At 50.3% G+C, this 20,228-nt stretch overlaps 7 protein-coding genes and 1 non-coding gene across 8 annotated transcripts; 4 read left to right on the top strand and 4 right to left on the bottom strand.

The window, feature by feature from the left end:
* The first annotated feature begins 632 nt into the window (after positions 1–632).
* On the top strand, positions 633–2,661 carry Pmar_PMAR006133 (GTP-binding protein era, putative). Its single transcript, XM_002774504.1, has 11 exons — positions 633–766; positions 818–903; positions 949–1,060; positions 1,111–1,251; positions 1,345–1,427; positions 1,481–1,584; positions 1,631–1,790; positions 1,843–1,990; positions 2,034–2,109; positions 2,280–2,425; positions 2,469–2,661. Exons 1-11 carry the CDS (start codon positions 704–706, stop codon positions 2,616–2,618), a joined length of 1,269 nt encoding a protein of 422 aa, XP_002774550.1. The 5' UTR covers positions 633–703; the 3' UTR covers positions 2,619–2,661.
* On the bottom strand, positions 2,156–2,229 carry Pmar_PMAR006134. Its single transcript has one exon. It is a non-coding gene; the product is annotated as a tRNA-Arg (tRNA).
* A 119-nt stretch (positions 2,662–2,780) lies between the features above and the next one.
* On the bottom strand, positions 2,781–4,513 carry Pmar_PMAR006135 (Cell differentiation protein rcd1, putative). The gene is made up of 11 exons (XM_002774505.1): positions 4,459–4,513; positions 4,352–4,409; positions 4,172–4,299; positions 3,971–4,122; positions 3,820–3,922; positions 3,692–3,769; positions 3,525–3,635; positions 3,369–3,469; positions 3,172–3,271; positions 3,053–3,116; positions 2,781–2,998 (listed from the first exon to the last, which is right to left on the bottom strand). Exons 1-11 carry the CDS (start codon positions 4,507–4,509, stop codon positions 2,985–2,987), a joined length of 960 nt encoding a protein of 319 aa, XP_002774551.1. The 5' UTR covers positions 4,510–4,513; the 3' UTR covers positions 2,781–2,984.
* Positions 4,514–4,701: 188 nt separating this feature from the next.
* On the top strand, positions 4,702–8,164 carry Pmar_PMAR006136 (cell division cycle protein, putative). Its single transcript, XM_002774506.1, has 18 exons — positions 4,702–4,825; positions 4,876–4,982; positions 5,035–5,111; positions 5,167–5,306; positions 5,353–5,601; positions 5,649–5,784; positions 5,831–5,920; positions 5,974–6,143; positions 6,193–6,330; positions 6,380–6,497; positions 6,662–6,769; positions 6,816–6,924; positions 6,977–7,228; positions 7,275–7,510; positions 7,558–7,692; positions 7,741–7,803; positions 7,847–8,006; positions 8,051–8,164. Exons 1-18 carry the CDS (start codon positions 4,728–4,730, stop codon positions 8,089–8,091), a joined length of 2,427 nt encoding a protein of 808 aa, XP_002774552.1. The 5' UTR covers positions 4,702–4,727; the 3' UTR covers positions 8,092–8,164.
* Positions 8,165–8,981: 817 nt separating this feature from the next.
* On the bottom strand, positions 8,982–9,384 carry Pmar_PMAR006137 (hypothetical protein; the record flags this gene model as incomplete). The annotated part of the gene is made up of 2 exons (XM_002774507.1): positions 8,982–8,993; positions 9,040–9,384. 2 exons carry the CDS (start codon positions 9,382–9,384, stop codon positions 8,982–8,984), a joined length of 357 nt encoding a protein of 118 aa, XP_002774553.1.
* A 1,143-nt stretch (positions 9,385–10,527) lies between these two features.
* Pmar_PMAR006138 (hypothetical protein) lies at positions 10,528–10,898 on the bottom strand (the record flags this gene model as incomplete). Its single annotated transcript, XM_002774508.1, has 2 exons — positions 10,528–10,659; positions 10,710–10,898. The coding sequence occupies 2 exons, from the start codon at positions 10,896–10,898 to the stop codon at positions 10,528–10,530; spliced, it is 321 nt and encodes a 106-aa protein (XP_002774554.1).
* Positions 10,899–13,428: 2,530 nt separating this feature from the next.
* On the top strand, positions 13,429–17,181 carry Pmar_PMAR006139 (hypothetical protein; the record flags this gene model as incomplete). Its single annotated transcript, XM_002774509.1, has 16 exons — positions 13,429–13,461; positions 13,550–13,635; positions 13,681–13,771; positions 13,817–13,879; positions 13,925–13,994; positions 14,793–14,830; positions 14,884–14,986; positions 15,035–15,496; positions 15,543–15,659; positions 15,731–15,850; positions 15,906–16,025; positions 16,069–16,122; positions 16,169–16,306; positions 16,697–16,843; positions 16,892–17,011; positions 17,063–17,181. The coding sequence occupies 16 exons, from the start codon at positions 13,429–13,431 to the stop codon at positions 17,179–17,181; spliced, it is 1,881 nt and encodes a 626-aa protein (XP_002774555.1).
* Positions 17,182–17,999: 818 nt separating this feature from the next.
* Positions 18,000–20,140, top strand: Pmar_PMAR006140 (cellular nucleic acid binding protein, putative; the record flags this gene model as incomplete). The annotated part of the gene is made up of 13 exons (XM_002774510.1): positions 18,000–18,115; positions 18,173–18,325; positions 18,436–18,544; positions 18,595–18,666; positions 18,713–18,864; positions 18,920–19,021; positions 19,067–19,156; positions 19,203–19,430; positions 19,472–19,537; positions 19,588–19,659; positions 19,705–19,860; positions 19,906–20,043; positions 20,095–20,140. Exons 1-13 carry the CDS (start codon positions 18,006–18,008, stop codon positions 20,138–20,140), a joined length of 1,494 nt encoding a protein of 497 aa, XP_002774556.1. The 5' UTR covers positions 18,000–18,005.
* Between the last annotated feature and the right edge of the window lie 88 nt (positions 20,141–20,228).

A 20,228-nucleotide genomic window follows, 5' to 3' on the forward strand; every position in this document is an offset into this window, starting at 1 on the left:
GTCTCGCTTGACTCGTGTCGCCTCTATCACCGACTTGTCTGCTGATGGGAATGATGCTGCCACGTGTGCTTTCGTTGAGAAATGGTCGCAATGGGTAGAGGCGAATACCAAAAAAGGTAAGGTCTCGTCCTTGGTCAGAAGTTCTGATGAGTTACCCGACACGGAGCAGTCTGTGTGTCCGATATGTATCGACGAAATGCAACAGGACGAAGATGCTAGAAAACTACCATGTGGGCACATGATGCATCTTTGGTGCTTTGATGTATGCTTTACCAAACATTTCCCTCATTATGCGTGTGGTAAACAGCGTCATCAATGCCCCCTCTGTCGGGAAGCATTCGGACCGCCTTTTGTGCCCTGACAGACTCGGTCCACGCAGGCTGCTGTCCGGCGTCGTGGGAGAACGTGGTTGGCATAGTCGTATTTGCCTTTTCAGATTTGGCGCATGCCGTTTTGTATGAGCTGGTACATATAATGAGTTTAGATAGGAGAGTCGTTCTTCGTCATATTATGAGTTTATCAATTTTATTGTTTTTCGCTTTTCCTCATTAAGTGTTCAATCTTTTTCTCAGGGTTTTTACAGTTGTGTTGTGTTTTTCATGGGACACCAAGTGGTCTGAGATAAAATATGGCGATAAACCTACCACTCCTTCGTCACATCACGTTAACACGACGTGTTGGGCAATGTCGGCCGTTCAGCATCATGTCTCGATACGAGGAGGTTAGGCCTGCAAGTGCTGCACAGCCCGTTACTTCTGGATGGAAAGTGAGTGTTACTCACCGTAGCTACTGCTGGGTCGAGTTGTGGGGTCTTCAGCTGCCTGAGCCGGAGGAGCCCCCAGAAACTCCCACTGTGTCTCCCGAGGACGGTGGCGCGCCAGCTCCGGCGGAGATCTATCCGAGGTGGTAGCAGTTACAGTGTTGATGGAGCACTGGATGCGTTGTCAGAATCAAAGGCGGTGGCTATTACATTCGGAATGCTGTTCCTGATGAAGCTAAGCTCATGACGGCAGCAACGCCGGCCCCGCATAGTATGCCGGAAAAGCCGAAGTTTTTGAAGGTCAGCTTTTCGGATCACAGTCAGCATTATAGCATTTTTGTGTGTGTCAGGTAGCTCTCATTGGAGCTCCAAACGCGGGGAAGTCATCACTTATGAATTGCATGTTGAACCAGAGTCTGGCGGCGGTGAGTCCAAAGGTTAACACTACTCGAGAAGAGATCAGAGGAGTAGTCACTGACGGAGACCATCAGGTGAGATGTTGTGGTCACTTGGTTTTACAGCACTGTATTCAACACCTTGTTCTCGGAAGCTACCGTCCATAGTCGGCACATTGTACGTGGCAGATTGTTGTAATCGATGCCCCTGGTGTCATACCGGCAAACCAGACGAAGAGCTGCCGTGCTTTAGCACGAGACGCGTGGACTGGGTCGGGGCACAGGAGGAATGGTCAGTTCATAATGTGTGGCTCTCCAATTGTAGGTATAATGACTGCGATCTTGTTCTCCTAGTGGTTGATACACTACGAAGACCCGATATGGATTTGGTCGATCTGATTCGGCGAATCGCCCCTAAGCCTGATCTTAGTAAGCCACTGGAACTGCCTGGCTATGTTCGCCGTGGTCTCGTTAGGTACTGAGTATCACGAGCGCCGGAATCCTGATTTGAAACAGAGTGCAGCGGTAGATGAGGAAAGGGAATCAGACAAGAGGCCACCAGTTGTGCTCTGTCTGAATAAAATTGACAAGTCCCAGCGGCTGTGGGTCCAGAAACGAGCGGATCAACTGAAAGAGTGATCGAAGATGCGAAATCTCTCACGGTGAAGTGCTTTGGGCTCTCAACAGGCACGGAGCTTTCAAACAAATCTTCTTCATATCTGCGAAAAAAGATCGGGGCGTGAAGGCCTTGTTGCACTTCCTGAAGACCAGATCCAAGGAGCATATTTGGCCCTTCCCGCCTGATGTGAAAACGACACTCCCCATGGTAGAGCAGGTGAGTATATTCAGTGCGTTCTTTGATTCTAAGAGCGATACAGGTTGAGCAACTTGTTCGCACATACATTTTCTGCTGGTTCAATAAGGATTTACCGTACAAGGTCGAACAACAGACAGGTGAGACACGCAGTACGATTCCGATTACTCATTTTTTCTCGAAAAATACCCGATGCAGGATTCGAACCTACGACCATCTGCTCCGTAGGCAGACATTCTATCCAGCTGAACTAATCGGGCTATGAATATTAGTTCCGTAGTTGCTAGTGCACCGGTCCATCGTTGCTCAGTTGGTTGGACACCTCGTCTTGATGGCGGCCTCACTATCGAACACGAGTTGAAGGTGCAGGATAGTATTGTACTACGGATGATATGCGGTACTCGTAATCGCATAATTCGGCGGCTGCGGCAGAATGTTGCCTATAAGCTTGAACAGGTGCGGTCAGCTGTTACCATTCGCGATTGATACTCTTATTCAGGCTTGGGGTATCAAGCCGATCCAGTTGGTCATTTGGGTTAAGGCCAAAGTAGTTCGAAGGTCGAAAAGAGACATTCAAGAATACCGAGCGCAATTCTTCGAAGCCAAAGCCACCGCCAAGGGAAATCCGAAAGCCACTGTCACACATTGATACTCCTAACGTAGCATGCCCTCCTCGTTTCGCTCCTCAACTATCTGAGGTGGCACACGTTTCTGTCCACATAATGCAGTTTCGTTACTGTTCAATACCCCCTGACTATCTTTCACGTAGCTATACTGCATAACTGTATAGTAACTCAAGTGCCCAGCGTTCGTAGAAGAAAACCACCAGAGTACAGAGATTTGGTCCATATGTACGATAAACTGTATATCCTCTTCAACTCTAACTGCTCTGTACAGAAAGGTTATTGTAAATACATAATGTCCTGCGTCCATATCACAACCGCTCTTACGCCTCAATAGCGCGTAATACTACTATCAATATTCCAAAATGAGGTTCCGATGGCAAAAGTGTCGTCTATTGCCGAACACCTGAGGTGCCCAAAAATTAAACTCCAAGGAGAGAGATACCACGTATTAGCTTACCTGCACTGACAAGCTCCTGAAGTGAATTAGGAGGGAGCATTCCCAAATTGACCAGCAGACCAACCTGTGATGAAGGAGCGATGACATCGGCGAGGCAGCGGAAGGTCCGCGAGCACTACCTGCCACTTCCGTGCCATAACGTCCTCCTTGAGACAATTGGCGATCGTAGTAGTAGTAGCACCAGGCACATCAAGCTTAAGCTCCGTCGGTAAGCATTGCCTGAAGTCGAAGCCGGTAAATCCTAGGGACCGAGAAGTACTTCATGTACAGCGATGGAGTGCCCTTCAATGGACGCGTCTTGGTTGGATGATACTACCTCAGAGCCTCTCTGGCACGGTCGTTCTCGGACAGTCGCTGATAGCATCGTATAATATGCTTCAGGAGACGAGATGAGGGTGCCTCCGCCAGGGATTGAACCTAGGTGCGTCAACGTCCAGTCAAGCAGCGCTGCTTGCCCTCCCAACTAGACTACCATGTTCCCAAGAACCGTGCTGACAGCGTAGAAACGTTCGGCGGTAGCACAGATGTACTGCAGTCCGTTGTCGTCCAGCAGTATCTTCTGTATGACGAACGTGGCGACAGTCTGAGGCCCGATGTGATTCCTCAAGCCCCTACCGGGCATCACCCTTCCTGTACTACCCTAGACAGCTCTGATCCCGTCTCCATTATACGTAGGCACAGGGGGATGATTTCAGTTTGAAGTAGAAATTGAACAACCTGATATGACGGCAGTCAGGAGTCGATCCGACGACCTTCTGATGTACAACCTGCTCATCATCCACCTTAACTAAAGCGCCGATGACTCCCAAACTCGTCAAACGGAGGTATTCGAATGGACGAACCTTCGAGACGGTGTTCAAAAAAGGATATCTGATAACAGACAACCCGTCTTATACAACTCCAAGTACTCTCCCTCACAAGAAGAGAGGGATGTGGGCCTGTAGGAAAGGCTTTCTAGTCTCCGGGTGGCTGGCCAGACACTGCAGTAACGCCAAGGCATTGCAGGCTCTATTGGACACTGCTGCCGACAGGTTAGGCGGGTTCAGGCAGGGGTACACGGCCAGGAGCTCCTAAGGTGGCAGCAATGGTAAGCCCTATATAACTTGATGATGGTAAGACCTGTAAAAGGGCGGCTACAGTGCCGAAAGAATACCACAATATAGGGGCTAGGTCTGGGAAGGATTCCCTCCTCTTGGACAGCTCTAGTAAGGCCTGTTCCCGCTTCTCAGGAATTGTCAAGTCCAACACTGACGAAAATGAATAGTCCCATGAAAGCTGCCATCGTTGAGCTTATACTACCTAGTAGGTAGATCTTCTGCTTCTCAGCCTGAGTCGCTGCCGCTGCTACGACGTTGACCTAAAGTAAGCCCCCCCCCATCACACAGTGTAGGCGATTGCAGTAGTACCCTGTCAGGAGACGCAACCTCTGCTACTCGAGTACTTTTGGATGGGTTCATGCTACGTAGTATATATCACTATCGATCTCCCATGGTCCTGCGCATCGTAGTAGGAGTTTGAAATCTTGCGATCTTGCATTTCCTCAACGCATTCGGTCTGTAGTTCACTTTTCCAGCTATGACAGGTCCACTTTGCTGATAGCAGCATCGTCTCTCGTTGTTGGCAATGCATTTCACGCTTTGTAAGGTAGTGTAATAATCTATTTTCTTTAAATACTATGACCGACCAAAGCAACTCGCCGTCGGCGCCTGCCCCCCAGAACCCTGCTGAGCCGGCCACTAACCCCGTCCCTCACAAGAGACGAAGCCCTCACAGGTATCATCGCATGTACCCCCTAGTTCCTCTTACTTTGTTGAACTCATCAGGCTGATCGTCGAGGAGGCCGTGAATGATGACAACTCGGTTGTTTGCATCTCCCCTGCTAAGATGGAGGAGCTAGGCTTCTTCCGTGGTGACAATGTCCTCGTCAAAGGTAGCTATTGTGGTGATCAGCCAGATGGCCTCGACGTGCCTCCTTTCCTCAGGCAAGAAGCGCAAGGACACCGTATGTATCGTCATGAGCGATGCCGATTTGGACGACCAGAAAATTCGCATGAACAAGGTCTGTATATGCGATCACTGTTCTGTGCATTTCTATCACTCTCTGTCGGTCGCAGGTTATTCGTAAGAACCTGAAGGTCCGTCTTGGTGATATCGTGGGAGTCTATGCTGCCGGCGATGTCCCCTATGGCAAGCGAATTCACGTCTTGCCTTTTGATGACACCATCGAGGGTATCACAGGCAACCTCTTCGACACGTAACACTTTCGGACCTAATATGTATCTTACCCTGTTGAACCTAAGATACCTCAAGCCTTATTTCCAAGAGGCCTACCGTCCCGTTAGACAAGGCGACTACTTCTTGGTCCGCGGCGGGTTCCGTCCTGTCGAGTTCAAGGTTGTTGGCGTTGACCCCGGCGAGTACTGCATCGTAGCCCCCGACACCGTCATTCACTGCGAGGGGGAGCCCATCCATCGTGAGGATGAGGAACGCTTGGATGATGTTGGTTATGACGATATAGGAGGCTGCAGAAAGCAGATGGCACAAATTCGGTATTTTCATCAGAAACGATGCAGGTAGTCATCCAGCTCCCCTTCAGAGAGATGATCGAGTTGCCCCTCCGACACCCTCAACTTTTCAAGACCCTCGGTGTGAAACCTCCTCGTGGAGTTCTCCTATACGGCCCTCCTGGGTGCGGCAAGACCCTCATCGCCAGAGCTATTGCCAACGAGACGGTACTCGTACCTTGGAACTCCTCAGTAGCATCGTCTCCATCTTCAGGGCGCATTTTTCTTTTTGATCAACGGCCCTGAGGTGATGAGTAAAATGGCAGGGGAGGCGGAGTCTAATTTGAGGAAGGCCTTCGAGGAGGTAAAGTCGTCCATCATCAGCTTGTGGCTGCTGACGATGATGCTGCCCCTCAGGCTGAGAAGAACGCCCCTGCTATTATATTCATCGATGAGATAGACTCGATCGCCCCCAAGCGTGATAAGACCAACGGTGAGGTGGAGCGCCGTGTGGTGTCCCAGTTGTTGACCCTAATGGACGGGCTCAAGTCCAGAGGGCAGGTCGTCATACTGGGTGCTACCAACAGGTGAGCTTGCGGCGGCCTGTGGGAGGTCATGTTGATCCCTCGTCGACAGGCCCAACTCGGTTGACCCAGCTCTGAGGCGCTTTGGCCGATTTGATCGTGAGCTCGATATTGGAGTTCCCGATGATAACGGGCGTATGGAGATCCTCAGGATTCATACCAAGAATATGAAATTGGCTGATAATGTTCGGTAGGCGACTACCGACTCATGTTAGGTGGCTTCATCTTCTCTTTTTCAGCCTTGAGGAGATCGCTGCCAGTACTCATGGTTACGTTGGTGCTGATTTGGCACAGCTGTGTACGGAGGCTGCTCTACAGTGCATCAGGGAAAAGATGGACTTGATCGACCTCGACGATGTAAGGAGGGGGAGATATATGTTCACTCTCCTCATCTGAGCTTGGCAGTTTCTGCACTAGTTGTTTATGAATTCGTGTGTAGAAATTTTCCCATTGTCATCGCTACATGTAGTTGACGATGTGTATATTTCCCTACACTGAATGGTGTGGCTGCTATTGTTCAGGATAACATTGACGCTGCTATCCTTGATTCGATGGCCGTGACTCAAGAGCACTTCATGACAGCTATGCAGAGCTGCAATCCATCGAGCCTTCGAGAGACTGTTGTCGAGGTAGGGCATAGTTGAGTAGTTCCTGATGACGAAGGGCTCGTCACAGGTACCCAATGTGAAGTGGTCTGATATCGGTGGCCTCGAGGACACCAAGAGGGACCTACAGGAGATGATTCTGTACCCGATCGATCATCCTGAGAAGTTTGAGCAATTCGGTGAGGCGGCAGTCCTCTCTTCCTAAGCAGGACCTCGTACTGTCCCCTGTAGGTATGCAGCCCAGTAGAGGTGTGCTGTTCTATGGTCCCCCTGGTTGTGGTAAGACTATGATGGCCAAGGCCGTCGCCTCAGAGTGTAGCGCCAACTTTATATCGATTAAGGGCCCTGAGCTGCTCACTATGTGGTTTGGTGAGAGTGAGGCTAATGTCCGTGAGGTCTTCGACAAGGCCCGATCGGCGGCTCCTTGCGTCCTGTTCTTTGATGAGCTTGATTCTATTGGAACCTCTCGTGGCAGCAGTGCTGGTGAGTTGAATCATCCCTAAGGTGGTGATGAACTCTGTTTTAATAGGTGACGCTGGTGGTGCTGGTGACCGTGTTATGAATCAGCTCCTGACTGAGATCGATGGTGTTGGTGCCAAGAAGAACGTCTTCTTCATAGGAGCTACCAACAGGCCTGAGCTCCTGGATGAGGCCTTGCTCCGACCTGGCCGTCTGGATCAGCTAATCTACATTCCTCTGCCCGACCTGCCGGCCCGACAGGGAATTCTGGAGGCCACTTTGAGGAAGAGCCCGGTGGCTCCTAATGTATGTTTAGGAGTAGTCGGCGTAGCGAGATTGTTGGTATTGGGCAGATTCCACTGTCGTTCATAGCCCAGAAAACTGATGGCTTCTCTGGTGCTGATTTGGCTGAGCTCTGTCAACGTGCAGCCAAGGCGGCTATTAGGGACGCAATAGCGGCTGAGGAGCTCAAGGCGAGCGATGGGGATGTGAGCACATTACTATTCGAATCGGCTGCTGATTATTGTTATCTCTAGGATGCTATGGTCGATGCAGATGACCAAGCCTCAGCTGAGATTACTCGGAAGCATTTCGAGGAAGTAGTAACATGAGGTGGTGATGTTGGTGATGAGTTATTCTTAGGCATTCGCTCACGCTCGTCGGTCGGTGAATCAGAGTGATCTCACTAAATACGACAACTTCCGTATGAAGTTCGATCCTCTGTATAAGACTCAAGTTGGTGCTACTGGGGATGCTGGTGTCGTTATCAACTGGCCTGATACTGACAACAACCAGTTCAATAGTAGGTGTAGTGTCGAGGAAAGAGAATGATGGTTATCTTGTCAGACGATACGGCTGATGCTGATGATGATGATCTCTACAGTTAAGTGCTATGATCCAATCTCAAGTATCCAGTGACGCTGAGGGTACGATGAAATCGAGCGAGTTAAATACTATGAAAAACAAGAAGGTTTCAAATGTGATCATCTGACCTTGTGTTGACTTTAGTTAGTCCGTTTTGCTAATGCTGATATAAGATTGGTGGAGAAACTCTCCAACTTTTGGTACTTCGAATTTCGAAGTTCGAAAAAATCCTCGATGCTTTACTTCATCGCTCGTAGTAGTTCTTCGCTTCCGAGTTTGCGAGGATTAGCTGGGTATTGGGGTGCATCGTGGAACCCCAGAGAAGCGTTTAATACCTCTCGAGTCAAGAGACACATTGGTACCATTCGTGGGGTGATAATTATATAACCGATCACTGCCGTATGGTCGAACTCGATAATCTTACGCTGTTCATCGTACATGAATCTCCTCACTGTTAGTAAGGCGAAGACGTGCACACATAGCGGAGGTAATGATTATGTATGCGAGAGGTTCATGAGACACAAAGTTATCATACCAGGAGCATCAAAAACCGACACCTTGGACAAAACCTTGCTAACAATGCAGGTGATGGAAAGGCACAATGGAAGGAGTTGTCAACATTCAAGGTCATATGAAAAGCATATTAAAGGCTCATTTTGATCCATCAAGGCCTGTCGACATTAGTCCCCACTGGTGACAACTCGGAATTAATCATCTCACAGTGACATCTAACATGTCTACATCGGAACGGATAGTAGAACAACAATGGCGGTGATAGCCATAGTAGTATAAATACAGCACACACATATCCATGTTCAACAACGGGGTGAAAGCTGCTTCTAAAAGGATTCTATTGTGACTAACGATGACAGAAATGAAATGGATAGTCACAGGAGCGGGAGCCTCTCCAACTCTAATTTTTCACCTGAAAAGATGTGCCTAGTGCCACGTCGACGAGGAGGGAATCCTACGTATCTCCTCGCGAAGGCATCAAGTGCCATCATAACTCCGGCAAGGTTACTAGTGCTGGGAACTTCAAAGGTGCTTTTCTCAACCTTACGCAGAGACTTGACCATCATGACGGAAATCGGAAGGGGTGCTTTATAAGTATTGCATTGATCATAGACTTTTTTCCCCAAAGGCCACACGACGGTTTCCACATTGTCCACTATCTCCTCCTTGCTACGGGAACCAATCATGCAGATAGATTCCAAATAGCTCCCAAAAGCGGCTAGGGCGGTATCTTCAGAGGAGGTTGGTATGGCCTGGGCGTAATCCCCCTTAATGGCTGTGAGTTCCATAATAGCATCGACCATACCGTCCCAAGGAGTCGGTCTGAGTGATCGATGAATGCAAGGCTGGGAACATCACTCACAGGCCTGGCAAATGGATATGGTGGATAGTGAAGTCCCTATTAAGTGCCATCGAAACTCCATCATCACCCTCCATTTTTAAATGCCACAAAAACTCCTGAAAATGACATGCCAATTCAGACTAGTAAGCCGCCAGGACCGCGTACCGGCTCATTCGGGAGCTCCACCTTCCCTTCTGGGAATATTTTGCTGGCGAACTTGACGAGGATGTCACTCCCCAGTGAAGAGGATATAGCATACGAGTTGTTACCACCAAATGGCCGCCACGTTGCCGACTCGATTATGAGCTGCCTTTCGAGCTCCTTCTGGACCTCGCTTGGTTCGACAGGGCCGCCTTCTTCCTTGCTGAATCTCCCCTGGTTGTAATTCCACGCATACTCGAGTAAATTTCGCATAGTCGTCGTACAAGTAGAGGACTGATGAGTATCTTTAAAGTCATTTTGCAAGCCGCTCCGACTGAGAAGTCCCGTTGCGATGATTTTGCGACGCCTAAACAAGTGGGAAAAGGGGGGTAAAGGGGAACACTGCCAGCGAGTGATGAACCGGCAATTTCAAATTAAAACGGAATATTCCATCACGTATGTTGGGAGCGGATTCCCTTGGCGAGCTCCTTCCTCAACAGATGATCAGCCTCGGATTTCTCACATAGGAATTTTCAAAACCCGTCATGTGTCGTATTTCGACCAGTCTCCATGCTTTCACCCCGCTCCGCGTGGTCTTAGAGAACTATTTAAGTGTAGAGAACTGTATTCCGTTTAAAATTTCCACTCACGAGAAGTGCTCGTGAGTGCCAAAAGCCATGATGTTTCGAGGCGCTTTATATCCTTACGAACCGCGAAGCATTGGATGCGGAAACGCTTAGGGTGGGAGGCTCCTGGAATTGAGGTGGAAGTTTCTTATAGATCCAAAGCCCAATACCATAGGGAACGCTTCTTGCGGTCCACCTTTCATAGGCCTCAGACCTCGAAGCTCATCCGCATCGGTTTCAGCTGACTGATACAGTGTTGTGGATGCGCGTGTGTCTTCCGATGGGATGTGGGAGGAAAGTGAATTTACGGCTACGCCCATTTCCACCGAATTCACGACTCACTTATTTCCACCGCTCTTCGTAAGTGCAGTGTAATACAGCTTAACCTCATCATCCTTCAATACCATCTCGTACATAACATCCGTGTAATCGATAGTAGTGAAGGGATGGACAATACGACAGTAGAAGTCCTGAAGGGCAACGGTCGATACAATACACAACGATAGTGTGAAAAACCCACCTGTCGTCGCAATAGATACTCGTATACTTCCACAGGCTTATATGGTGGACCGTATGCCTCTTCTGGAGGGGGTGGCCACGATGGAGACGAAGGGCCAGCCCCTGCTACTCCTTCAGGAGACCCAACAGGGCTGGGTGGTGGCGGTAGGGGTTCCGCGTCGAGGCTTGGAAATCGAGCACTCAGGCCCATGGAAGGGAAGGTTGAAGCCGAATCCCCCCTCAAAGGAGCCGGCTCAGCAGCATCTGGTTGTTTAGCGCGAATACCCTGAGGAATAAGTAGACATCTTGAGAAAGGTGTGAGCAGCCTACCATAAAAGGTGACTTGGATCGTGGAGATCTCGGTGGTAGGAGCGGCGCGATCTCACCAGATGAGTTCTGAAGGGAAGACTGAGCTGACCTTTGATGACCGTGAATGCAGGAGGGTTCGAACGATAATGGGAAGGGTGAATTAACTGCCCCCGAGCACTATGGCTTGGCTTGGCTTTCACCTCAAGCATCGAGCGTCCTTGTTCAGGAGGAGGACGCCCCACTGTTCCCCCCGACACGTCTTTTCGTCCAGAACTCGCCTTCTGCTCGAGTTGTTCATCGACTATTTCTCGTCTCCTCATAATCTTCTGCATCAACTCGCTGCCTATGGGCATCCCTACTGATGTTGTGGTGGTTGTTGTTGGAGTATTGATTTCTGAAAGCCTTGAATGATCTCATCACATTGACATGATCGGGCAGGAGATGACCATGAGACGAGGACAGGCTTACAGGCTTGGTCGTGGAGAAAGTACTACCGGCGTGGGAGCTCGAATCACTAGGAGGAACGTTAGGTTCTAAGCCTTCACGCTGAAGAAAGACGAGACATCCCGAAGTGTTCGTTGGTGACTATCGGAGAATTTGAGAAAATTTGGGCTTTTGAACGCTTCTACCCAAATTCACATATAAACTCCTATAATTAGTGAGAAAACCCCCGAGTGCAACTGAGGGAAGCGAACTATAAATTTCTCCTCCTATGAGTAGGCATCTTGAGAAAGATGTGAGCAGCCTACCGTAAAAGGTGACTCGGATCGTGGAGCTCTCGGTGGTAGGGGCGGCGTGAACTGACCAGATGAGTTCTGAAGAGAAGACTGAGCTGACCTTTGATGACCGTGAATGCAGGAGGGTTCGAACGATAATGAGGAGGGTGAATGAAATGCCCCCGAGCACTAAACAGGGCATTCACCTCAAGCATCGAGCGTCCTTGTTCAGGAGGAGGAAGCCCCACTGTTGCCCCCGACACGTCTTTTCGTCCAGAACTCACCTCCTGGCCGAGTTGTTCATCGAGTATTTCTTGTCTCCTCACAAGCTTCTTCAACAATTCGCTGTTCATGCCCACCCCTGTTGCTGGTGGTCGTTGTTGAGGCATTGATTTCTGAAAGCCTTGAATGATCTCATCACATTGACATGATCGGGCAGGAGATGACCATGAGAATTCGCGCTCTTCTTATCATAGCACTGAAAATGAACTCACCAGAGGAGGTTTGGGTGGAGGGCTGCCCGGCGGCTTCCTTCCTGATGGTGTTCCCCCAGCTATACGTGTAAAAGGGGGTTTCTGATCAAGTGAGAGCTGACTATGTCGAGAGTGTTGACTAGATGGAACCTGATTTTGTGGTGGCGAGTTAGCGTGAATACCGCAGACTAGAATGATGGCTAGGAGGACATGCATGGGGAATGGGCTTAAAGCGATACAACTACAGTTAATGATGAGTTTCTTTGAGGATATGTGTTCGATCTCGTGGGTATAGATACATGGTCAGAGTGGGCTTGCTGAGGAGAAATGCTATTATGGCGTTGATTACAGTCCCACTACAGGTGGTGGATCGTGATAGATCCTCACAAAAGTAATATGGGAGCTATTGACAGCACAATGAGAGGAGAGATCGACGGCATGACAGGACCGGTTCGCATGGAAATCGAATTTTCGAGCACTTCTGAGGTGGCGCTCGATTCCACCTAAGCGCTCGAACTAGACCACTTTGGAGTGTGCGCGCTTAACGGTTAGTGACCCGATGGATAAAACAAAGATAGGTCCCGGGTTCGATCCCCCGTCCCTCCTTCTATTCGCGTAGTCGAATGCCTTCATCTTGGGGAACCTCAGTGTGACAGACAATTCTTCCCATAGCTGAGTAAGATCACCAATAAGTACTTCTCTCGCTGAGGTGTTTGCTACTCCCACGATTCCACAGTTATGATTTCCCCTTTAATGTATGGGCCAAATCCTAGCGACTGTTCTTGAGGAGCTCTCGAACAACCTCCAAACCTGGGAGGCATCCCAACGTGCAACGACTCTACATCGCATCTTTCGACGATTCCACTCGGAAGATCTTTGGTTGATGTATCGACGGTAGCTTTGCTCACAGCAGTACAGACCGTTTCAGAGGATCTTACAGTTACCGAACATACAGAGGGACATCGATCGAGCTCAATCAAGAGCAAGCTCGTGACGTTCTCGGACCAACTATCGGTGTTGGTGGGTCAACTATAGGTTTATCTTCTTTACATTGCCACACTGAGGTTCTTGTTAGGTCCTTTCCTCTTCATATGGGACGTCTTCTCTATTGCTGACAGCTACGTCGACTCCACCGAGTTATTATGTGCGGCTTGTATATTCTCGAGCTGTGAGCTGCTGGAAAAGGTAAAGTCGCTCTTCCCGAGTAATATTTAGTCTTTCTTTCTACCAGGGTCGTCTTTTCATGGTCCTATTCGACGTTCAAGGCCGAGGGTCGGTGAGTTTGAAGTGCCTGTGTACAATGGGAAGGCTTGTCGTAGAGGTCCGAGTGGCTTTTGTCGTATCCTCTCACCAACGTCTGTCAGATTCTGGCCAAGTGTGTACCTCTTTGTGCGACGGGAAAGAGCGTTTATGCGGCCCTGCGGAAGGAGATGGGCTCATTTTCTTCCTGGTGGGGTTCGAACCCTCTAGGTCTTGATTGTACCCAAGTGGTCAGTTACGCAGATGGTAAAGATGCATTGTCGTTCGAGAGGGAGGGAGTTATCGCACATGCCGATCTAGCTGCGTTGCTTACTCCCATTGAACCGGTAAGGACTACAGTAGGGAGTCTCAGGGATCGTAGCCCCCCTCAGGCGTACTATAAATTGCCGATAGCCAAGATGGGTGATGCCATTGGAGGGGGTGGTTGCACCGATGTAGGAGTATATCCCTATGGTCAGTGCTGTAGTCAGTTTTGATAGGGGGTAACGACCAAGGTCCAGAAGAAGGCTTCGCGAGGTGTAGCTAGTCTCGCAGAGGAGAAAAAACGTGGTGGGGTTGGGGGAAGAATTTAGTTTGTGGGTAGCGGCTTGCATGAGGAATATCCCTGCTGTTCCTAAGTAGAAGCATGAAGTCTATATGGCAGCTGTTTGAGGTCTGAGGATATCGTGGGCTTTTTTCTCTAAGTCCTAGCTTCCGAAGAGGCGACTTGGTATCCTCTAGTGAGTGAAATAAAATCCAACGAAGTAAATGACGCGACTAGGAATTGAACCTGGGTGTGGGATAATGTGCATCGAACACGCAGGCTGCCGTAAGGTAGGGTCAATAATAATCGGAGTGATAATCATACAGTCGTATGTGTAAGACGAGAGACAATGCCTTGGCCTCCGCTCGATGGAAGCGAGCTTAACTAGCGACAATGTGGGAAAGTTATTGATCTCTGAACCCTCGTGAGGATAGTCAGCAGTGTTGCGATATGTGTGCTCGCTTCCCTCGGCTGAGCTCAAGAGCTTACTCACTAGTCAGAGGAGTTCTCATACGAATAGGGTAGAAGTGTAAAGCAACTAACAAGAGCTTCCCAAAATTTTCCCAGGATTTCCATATTGTCACCGACACATGTAGTTGGCCACGTGCATATTCTCCCACACTGGTTATTAGGGCCTTGGGAAGTTGCTCGAGTGAATAGCCTGACGTGAGTTTTCATCGAGTAACTAGGCCAAGGGAGACTGTTTGAGACGCTCCGAAATGGGGAATCTCGTCTGATCTGGGAAGTCTAAACGAAACTCATTGAAATAAAAGCTACGAAATTTATCCTTGGGAGATTCAATAAAGGGGATGGGTTCATTCCAGGTCCATCACCGGCTAGAGGGCCTGTCGCTGGTGATGAGGTAGGCCTGCTGGCGTAAATGTTGCCGGGGGGATTCGAACCTGCGTTATTTAGGTATCTAACGCCCCACCCTACGGTGAGCCCACGAGTACTGATAGTATGACGTGCGGTAGAGTAGACACGCCAGTGGTGAGGAGGGGGGAGACCACCGTGGCTGGTAAGCAGGTTCCCGAAACTACTCTGTCGTTTCACCTTATGCCCTTAGCCGCCGATTTGTTGAGGGCCTCTGACCCTCATGCCTGGTGGATAGCCCCTGCATTACAGCCGCTTGCCATGATGCAGCTCTCACCGTGGGGCCCTATGGGAGGCCCCTTCGGATGGGGCTCTACATTTGTTACATACCGAGTTATGGGAGAGCTATTCGGCCCTCAGGGAAGAGGAAGTGGCATCGTGGAAGGGCAGGGAAGCGTGGCCTCTGATGGCGTTGTGGATAGCGACGTTACTGATGAGGAGATGTTGAGAAGAGAGGTTGAAGTAGATGTAGCTAGTGGAGTTGCGAGGGGAGCGGCTCTGGTGGCGATACGCTCACTTAGAGGGAGGAGTCATGGGGACTCTGAAGAGGAGGAGGAGGCCACCACGGGGGTTGCTGACCTCAGCCGAATGGTCGTTGATGGTATCATACAAGAAGCTATCACTGACTTGATCGGAAGTGATTGCGGCTCTAGTGGTAGTAGTGTCTAAATTCAGAGTTTCCTTAGTATTCCTCTGGTCAGCCGGTGCTGCTTCTAGTGTAGCCACTGATGATGCTGGAGTATCGTGGGACGCTGCGGAACTCAGCCGAATGGTCGTTGATGCTATCATACAAGAAGTTCTCGGTGCCTTGATCGGAAGTGATCGTTCAGATGGCATTAGTGGTAGTATTGTCCGGATCCAGAGTTCCCTAAATGTGCTCCCTGGTCAGTCGAGGCTGCTTCTAGTGTAGCCACCGAGGGTCCTGGAGCATTGTTGGATGCTGTGGAACTCAGTCGTGCGGTCGTTAACGGTGTCGTTGTAGAGGTGGTCGGCCGGTCCGCAGGGGGAGGTAGCGCGAGCCTTGCTAGTGGTAGTATCCTCTTCACTGTTTATTTGACGTTTAGTCGATGTTGCCTCCATCGTTGCCGCTAGGGCTCCTGAGGATGCCGACCTTAGTCGGGTAGTGGTTGATGGTATCATGCAAAACGCAGTGGGACGATGTGGTCATTGGAGTGGCGCTAGTGGTAATACGCAAGTCATTGCTAACTTGAGGCGTTGGATGATCAGGACCATGGAAGGAGGTCGCTGATGGTATCACTAGGAAGACGATAAATGGTGATGGTGAGAGCTGCATTACTCTAGGCATGCTGCACCTGGTTGTCAGCAGTTGTTGTCCCCGACACGATTCCTGGTGATGTTGGAGCAACTGTGGAAGTTGCTGACCTCAGTCGGATGGTCGTTGGTGGCGTTGTGAAGAATGCGGCGAGGGCATTGATAAAGATCAATCCTATCGATGGCGACTGTGGTAAGACTGGCATTATTGAGAGCAGCCCTCATCATTGTTGATGATAAGTAGTTACTCCTGGTAGCACTGGGGAATACGTGGGAGTTGCTGACCTCAGCCGTGTGGTTCTCAATACCGTATTGGAGTGCTCGGTGAGTGGTCTGAACCGGAGGGATCACTCTAGTGGTAGTACTCATAGCATACCGTCGTGCCTCACTGTCTTTGATCATCAGTGGTCGCCCTTGATGATGTTGGACCATCGAGAGAGGTCGCCGACCTTAGCCGGGTGGTAGTTGATTGCATCACGGAAACTGCAATGAGTCGATTGAAGCAGCATCATCCCTCAAGTGGCAGTAGTGGTGATAATGATGATATCATCCCGAAGTGCCCCACACTGTCTTTCGTGATCAGGTCCCGATCCTGATAGAGCCGTCCATGACGGTGGAGCATCGAAGGAAGGTGCTGACCTCAGCCGCCTGGTCGTTGGCGGGGTTATCAGAGGGGCAGTCAATAAGCTCGTGAGGTGTGGTGAGCTGTGTCATCCAAGTGGCGTTGGTGGTAATACTCAAGTCACTTCTAATTCACGTCGAGGCGTTTGATGATCAGCTGCTGGTGATGGTGGAGCATCGAAGGAGGTCGCTGACCTCAGCCGCCTCGTCGTTGAAGGCATCATCAAGGCAACAGTTAATAAGCTCATGAGTAATGACCTGCATCACCATCCAAATGGTAATATTGATATCACTCGAGACTGCTCGCCTTACTGCGTTCCATGATCAGTCGCTGCTGCTTCTACTGCAGCTACTGAGGAGGCCTTGCTGGGCCATCTGGTGTACTACAGGGCACTTATAACGGGTCTTATTGCCACTATGACCAACACGGTGGGTAGTGTGGCGTGAGTAATGTACTCAGCAGCATCCCACCCTAGGGTTCAAGACGAGTTCACTCAAGTTTGGTATGACCTCATGACTAGTTCGGAGTGTCCTGTCGTCCATGTCGCCACTTTTGGTGTCTTTAAGGGCTTTGACCCAAGTCGGGCACTTGCCTTTGCGTGAGTGAATCAGGGAAGGGGCTATGGGGGGAAGTAGTTGACTTTTTATCCCACGTGAATGACATGCCTGGTCTCCTGCGGCTGAAGCAGAGTCAGCCTGCTGCGACGGCTGTACAGTACCTGTCCCTACATGATAGGAGGAGGATGCAGCAGGTAATGTCACGTGGATCCCCTCGCTTTCTCTGGTATGGGCCTCATATTTCAATTGAGGTCGTGTGGGTAGCATTTCGACTTGTATTAGGATCTGGCCGAGCAGGGTATACACTACGCGTGTAGAAATATGAAAGTAGCGGCTGATGAGGATACTCGCTCTAACATCTCAGCAGCTATCCAACGGCAGTTTATGGTCCCCAATAAGGCGACTCTCCAGGGGTAAGTCTTCGGACGAGGAGGAGATGGCTTGAACCGGAGCTCTGTTGGTTGTCAGATACGTCCGTCGGGAGCTCCGACGAATAGTGAACTGCTTGTTGGCTGTGGGCCAGCAACAGCTTGAGTCTGTCTTGGCCATGTGTTGTGGGGGCAAACGTAAGTCAGAAGAAGGCTTAGAAGTGGCCACGACCGTTGACGATGACGCAAGTCCAGATGTAAAAGTTCAGCGTTTATTGTGACTTGATCCTTGATTTGAGTTGCCCACGCATATGCACTACCGTACAGTAGTTGTTCCTTGCTATCATGTATCGACATAGCCGCCGTTGGGAGCGTAGTCGTAGTCCTAGAAGGGGCAGTGTGTTCCAGGGTAAATGCGACAACTGTGGGGGCTTTGGTCACAAGAGGGCCCAGTGGTACTAAGGGGGCACTCTAAGGGTGGGGTTGGTGACTGTTGGTCCTCTCTGCTGTAGCCCGACGCCATTGCTGTGGCCGGCACCATCTCATGGAGGCGTGGAAGAGGCGCCCCGTAGGATGAGTAATGATCGGAGGGCGGGTCCACGAGGAGTTTCACCTTATCGTTATGAAGGAGGTCATGGCGGCCGGGTGGAGGAGTTTTCAAGGAGGTGATGATGCTGACAGGGGAGTGATTGGGCTTTGAAGGGAGACGAGGAGGAGTCGTTACTGAGTGTCGAACCTGTGCGGCTTTTGTGTATAGGGGTTGCGGTTGGTTCAGATCCGGGAGAGATGAGCGTTACCGTCCGACAGTATGCCGTAATTGTGGACTGACTGGTCATTGGGAGGGGCAGTGCGATAAGGAGCCTGTGTGCTACAACTGCAGGAGGGTAGTGGTGATCATGAGAAGGAAGGAAGGGTACGGGATTCGTCCGTTCAGAGCGGTCATCGGGTCAGCGAATGCCCTGTGAAGGAGAGGATATGTCGGAGGTGTCGCAGGCCTGGGCATGAGGTAGTGGCCAGTAGAGTGTTGGTGATGATGATAAGCGTAAGAGTAGGAAAAGGACTGTACGCATCTCCCACGATGCATACTGTGCGATAAGGACGGCCATTTGTCTATGGATTGCCCTATGAAGGATGTCATGTGTCTCAACTGTAAGGAGATGGGACATAGGACCAGGGACTGCACCAACGATATCGTTTGCAACAAGTACGGTTATGAGGGAAGCTGCTGAAGGTGGCTGCTGCTGTAGAGGTCTGAGTAGGTGCCTGAAGCCTGGTCACAAGGTGGCCGATTGTCCTATGCTGAGGGAAGGGGATGAGGTCACCATGGTGGATGAGGAGGAGGACGACGACAGAGCCTTTGAGTGAATATTGAGAGCTCTGTATTGGAGTAGTTAGAAGTCGTGTAGATTCGATAGCGGGACAAAGGACTATTGCCTCAACTGTAAAGGTTACGGCCATTTTGCCAGGGACTGCCCTAATGAGCCTGTGTGCAACGCGTAGGAGGTCTCAGGAAAGGGTGTTGATGATGATGATGATGGTTAGGTGTGGTATGGAGGGCCACATCGCTGTTAATTGTCCGAGGGCTCGGAGGGGGTTCTCTCGGGGGCGTTCTCCATCGAGAGAAGCGAAGTGGGAGTCGTCACCAGCAGGGCGTGGCGGATGGTTCAGCGACAGGTTCGATAGGGCTCTGATAGACGAAGAAATCTGTTTGAATTGCAAGAGGCCTGGGCATGTGTTCAGAGATTGCCCCAATGAAATCGTGTGCAATAAGTGGGCGTTAGCATCAGGGGTGTTTTTGAAATCACTGTCAGATGTGGTGGGGCCGGTCACAAGGCTTATGAATGTCCGCAAGGAGAGGACAGGTCGCCTCGGAAGAGGTGGGTTGGACGGCTGACGACTGAGTTGACTTTGTTATGGTATGCAATAGGTCGCAAAAAGACTGCTATATCTGTGGCGAGCTCGGTCATATCGCCTCGGAGTGTCCAAATAGGGATCAACAGTGAGTAGGATTTCTTGGGATTGCCGAGGAGTGTAGATGAGCCAGGCGTCCGAGGGAGGGTCGACTCACCAGCAGATGGGCCAAGAACGAGGACCGGGCCTCGAGTTGGGCCCGGGCGAGCGCCGATGACGAATTGTGCTATAACTGCCATCAACGTGGTCACAAGGCAAGGGACTGCAAAAACCGGCCTATTTGCAGGAAGTCATACCACTCCTTTGTCACATCTCGGATGATGGATCCTCTCAGTTGCCATCGTGAGGGCCATATAGCTCAGGACTGCCTAGCCTCTAGAGGAGATGCCCCATCGGAACACACAGTGTGTCGGAATTGTCGCCAGACTGGGCACCTCTCGCGAGACTGTCACAACCCGCCTGTCTGCAATAGGTAAGACCACCCTTTCCTCGCCTTCTTATTTCATCAGTTGTATATCTACAGGTGTAATAAAGTCGGCCATAAGGCAGCGGCTTGTGAGGCTTTCTGAACACAGACGATAATTACCATTTATTTCAACAACATAGAGTTGTGTTATATAGACGATAATGTCAATAATGTTATGACCACTTCTCATC

Source organism: Perkinsus marinus (assembly GCF_000006405.1).
Source record: "Perkinsus marinus ATCC 50983 genomic scaffold scf_1104296958234, whole genome shotgun sequence".
Taxonomy (NCBI): Eukaryota; Perkinsozoa; order Perkinsida; family Perkinsidae; genus Perkinsus; species Perkinsus marinus.

Coding starts and splice junctions, on each gene's coding strand:
- Pmar_PMAR006133 (XM_002774504.1), top strand. CDS start 704: ATGTCTCGATACGAGGAGGTTAGGCCTGCAAGTGCTGCACAGCCCGTT. Junction 1,061..1,110: donor AAAAGCCGAAGTTTTTGAAG/GTCAGCTTTTCG, acceptor TGTGTGTGTCAG/GTAGCTCTCATTGGAGCTCC. Junction 1,791..1,842: donor CGAGCGGATCAACTGAAAGA/GTGATCGAAGAT, acceptor GGCTCTCAACAG/GCACGGAGCTTTCAAACAAA.
- Pmar_PMAR006135 (XM_002774505.1), bottom strand. CDS start 4,509: ATGAACCCATCCAAAAGTACTCGAGTAGCAGAGGTTGCGTCTCCTGAC. Junction 3,923..3,970: donor GCCCACATCCCTCTCTTCTT/GTGAGGGAGAGT, acceptor GTCTGTTATCAG/ATATCCTTTTTTGAACACCG. Junction 3,470..3,524: donor GCACGGTTCTTGGGAACATG/GTAGTCTAGTTG, acceptor TGACGCACCTAG/GTTCAATCCCTGGCGGAGGC.
- Pmar_PMAR006136 (XM_002774506.1), top strand. CDS start 4,728: ATGACCGACCAAAGCAACTCGCCGTCGGCGCCTGCCCCCCAGAACCCT. Junction 5,921..5,973: donor TGAGGAAGGCCTTCGAGGAG/GTAAAGTCGTCC, acceptor GCTGCCCCTCAG/GCTGAGAAGAACGCCCCTGC. Junction 7,229..7,274: donor CTCTCGTGGCAGCAGTGCTG/GTGAGTTGAATC, acceptor CTGTTTTAATAG/GTGACGCTGGTGGTGCTGGT.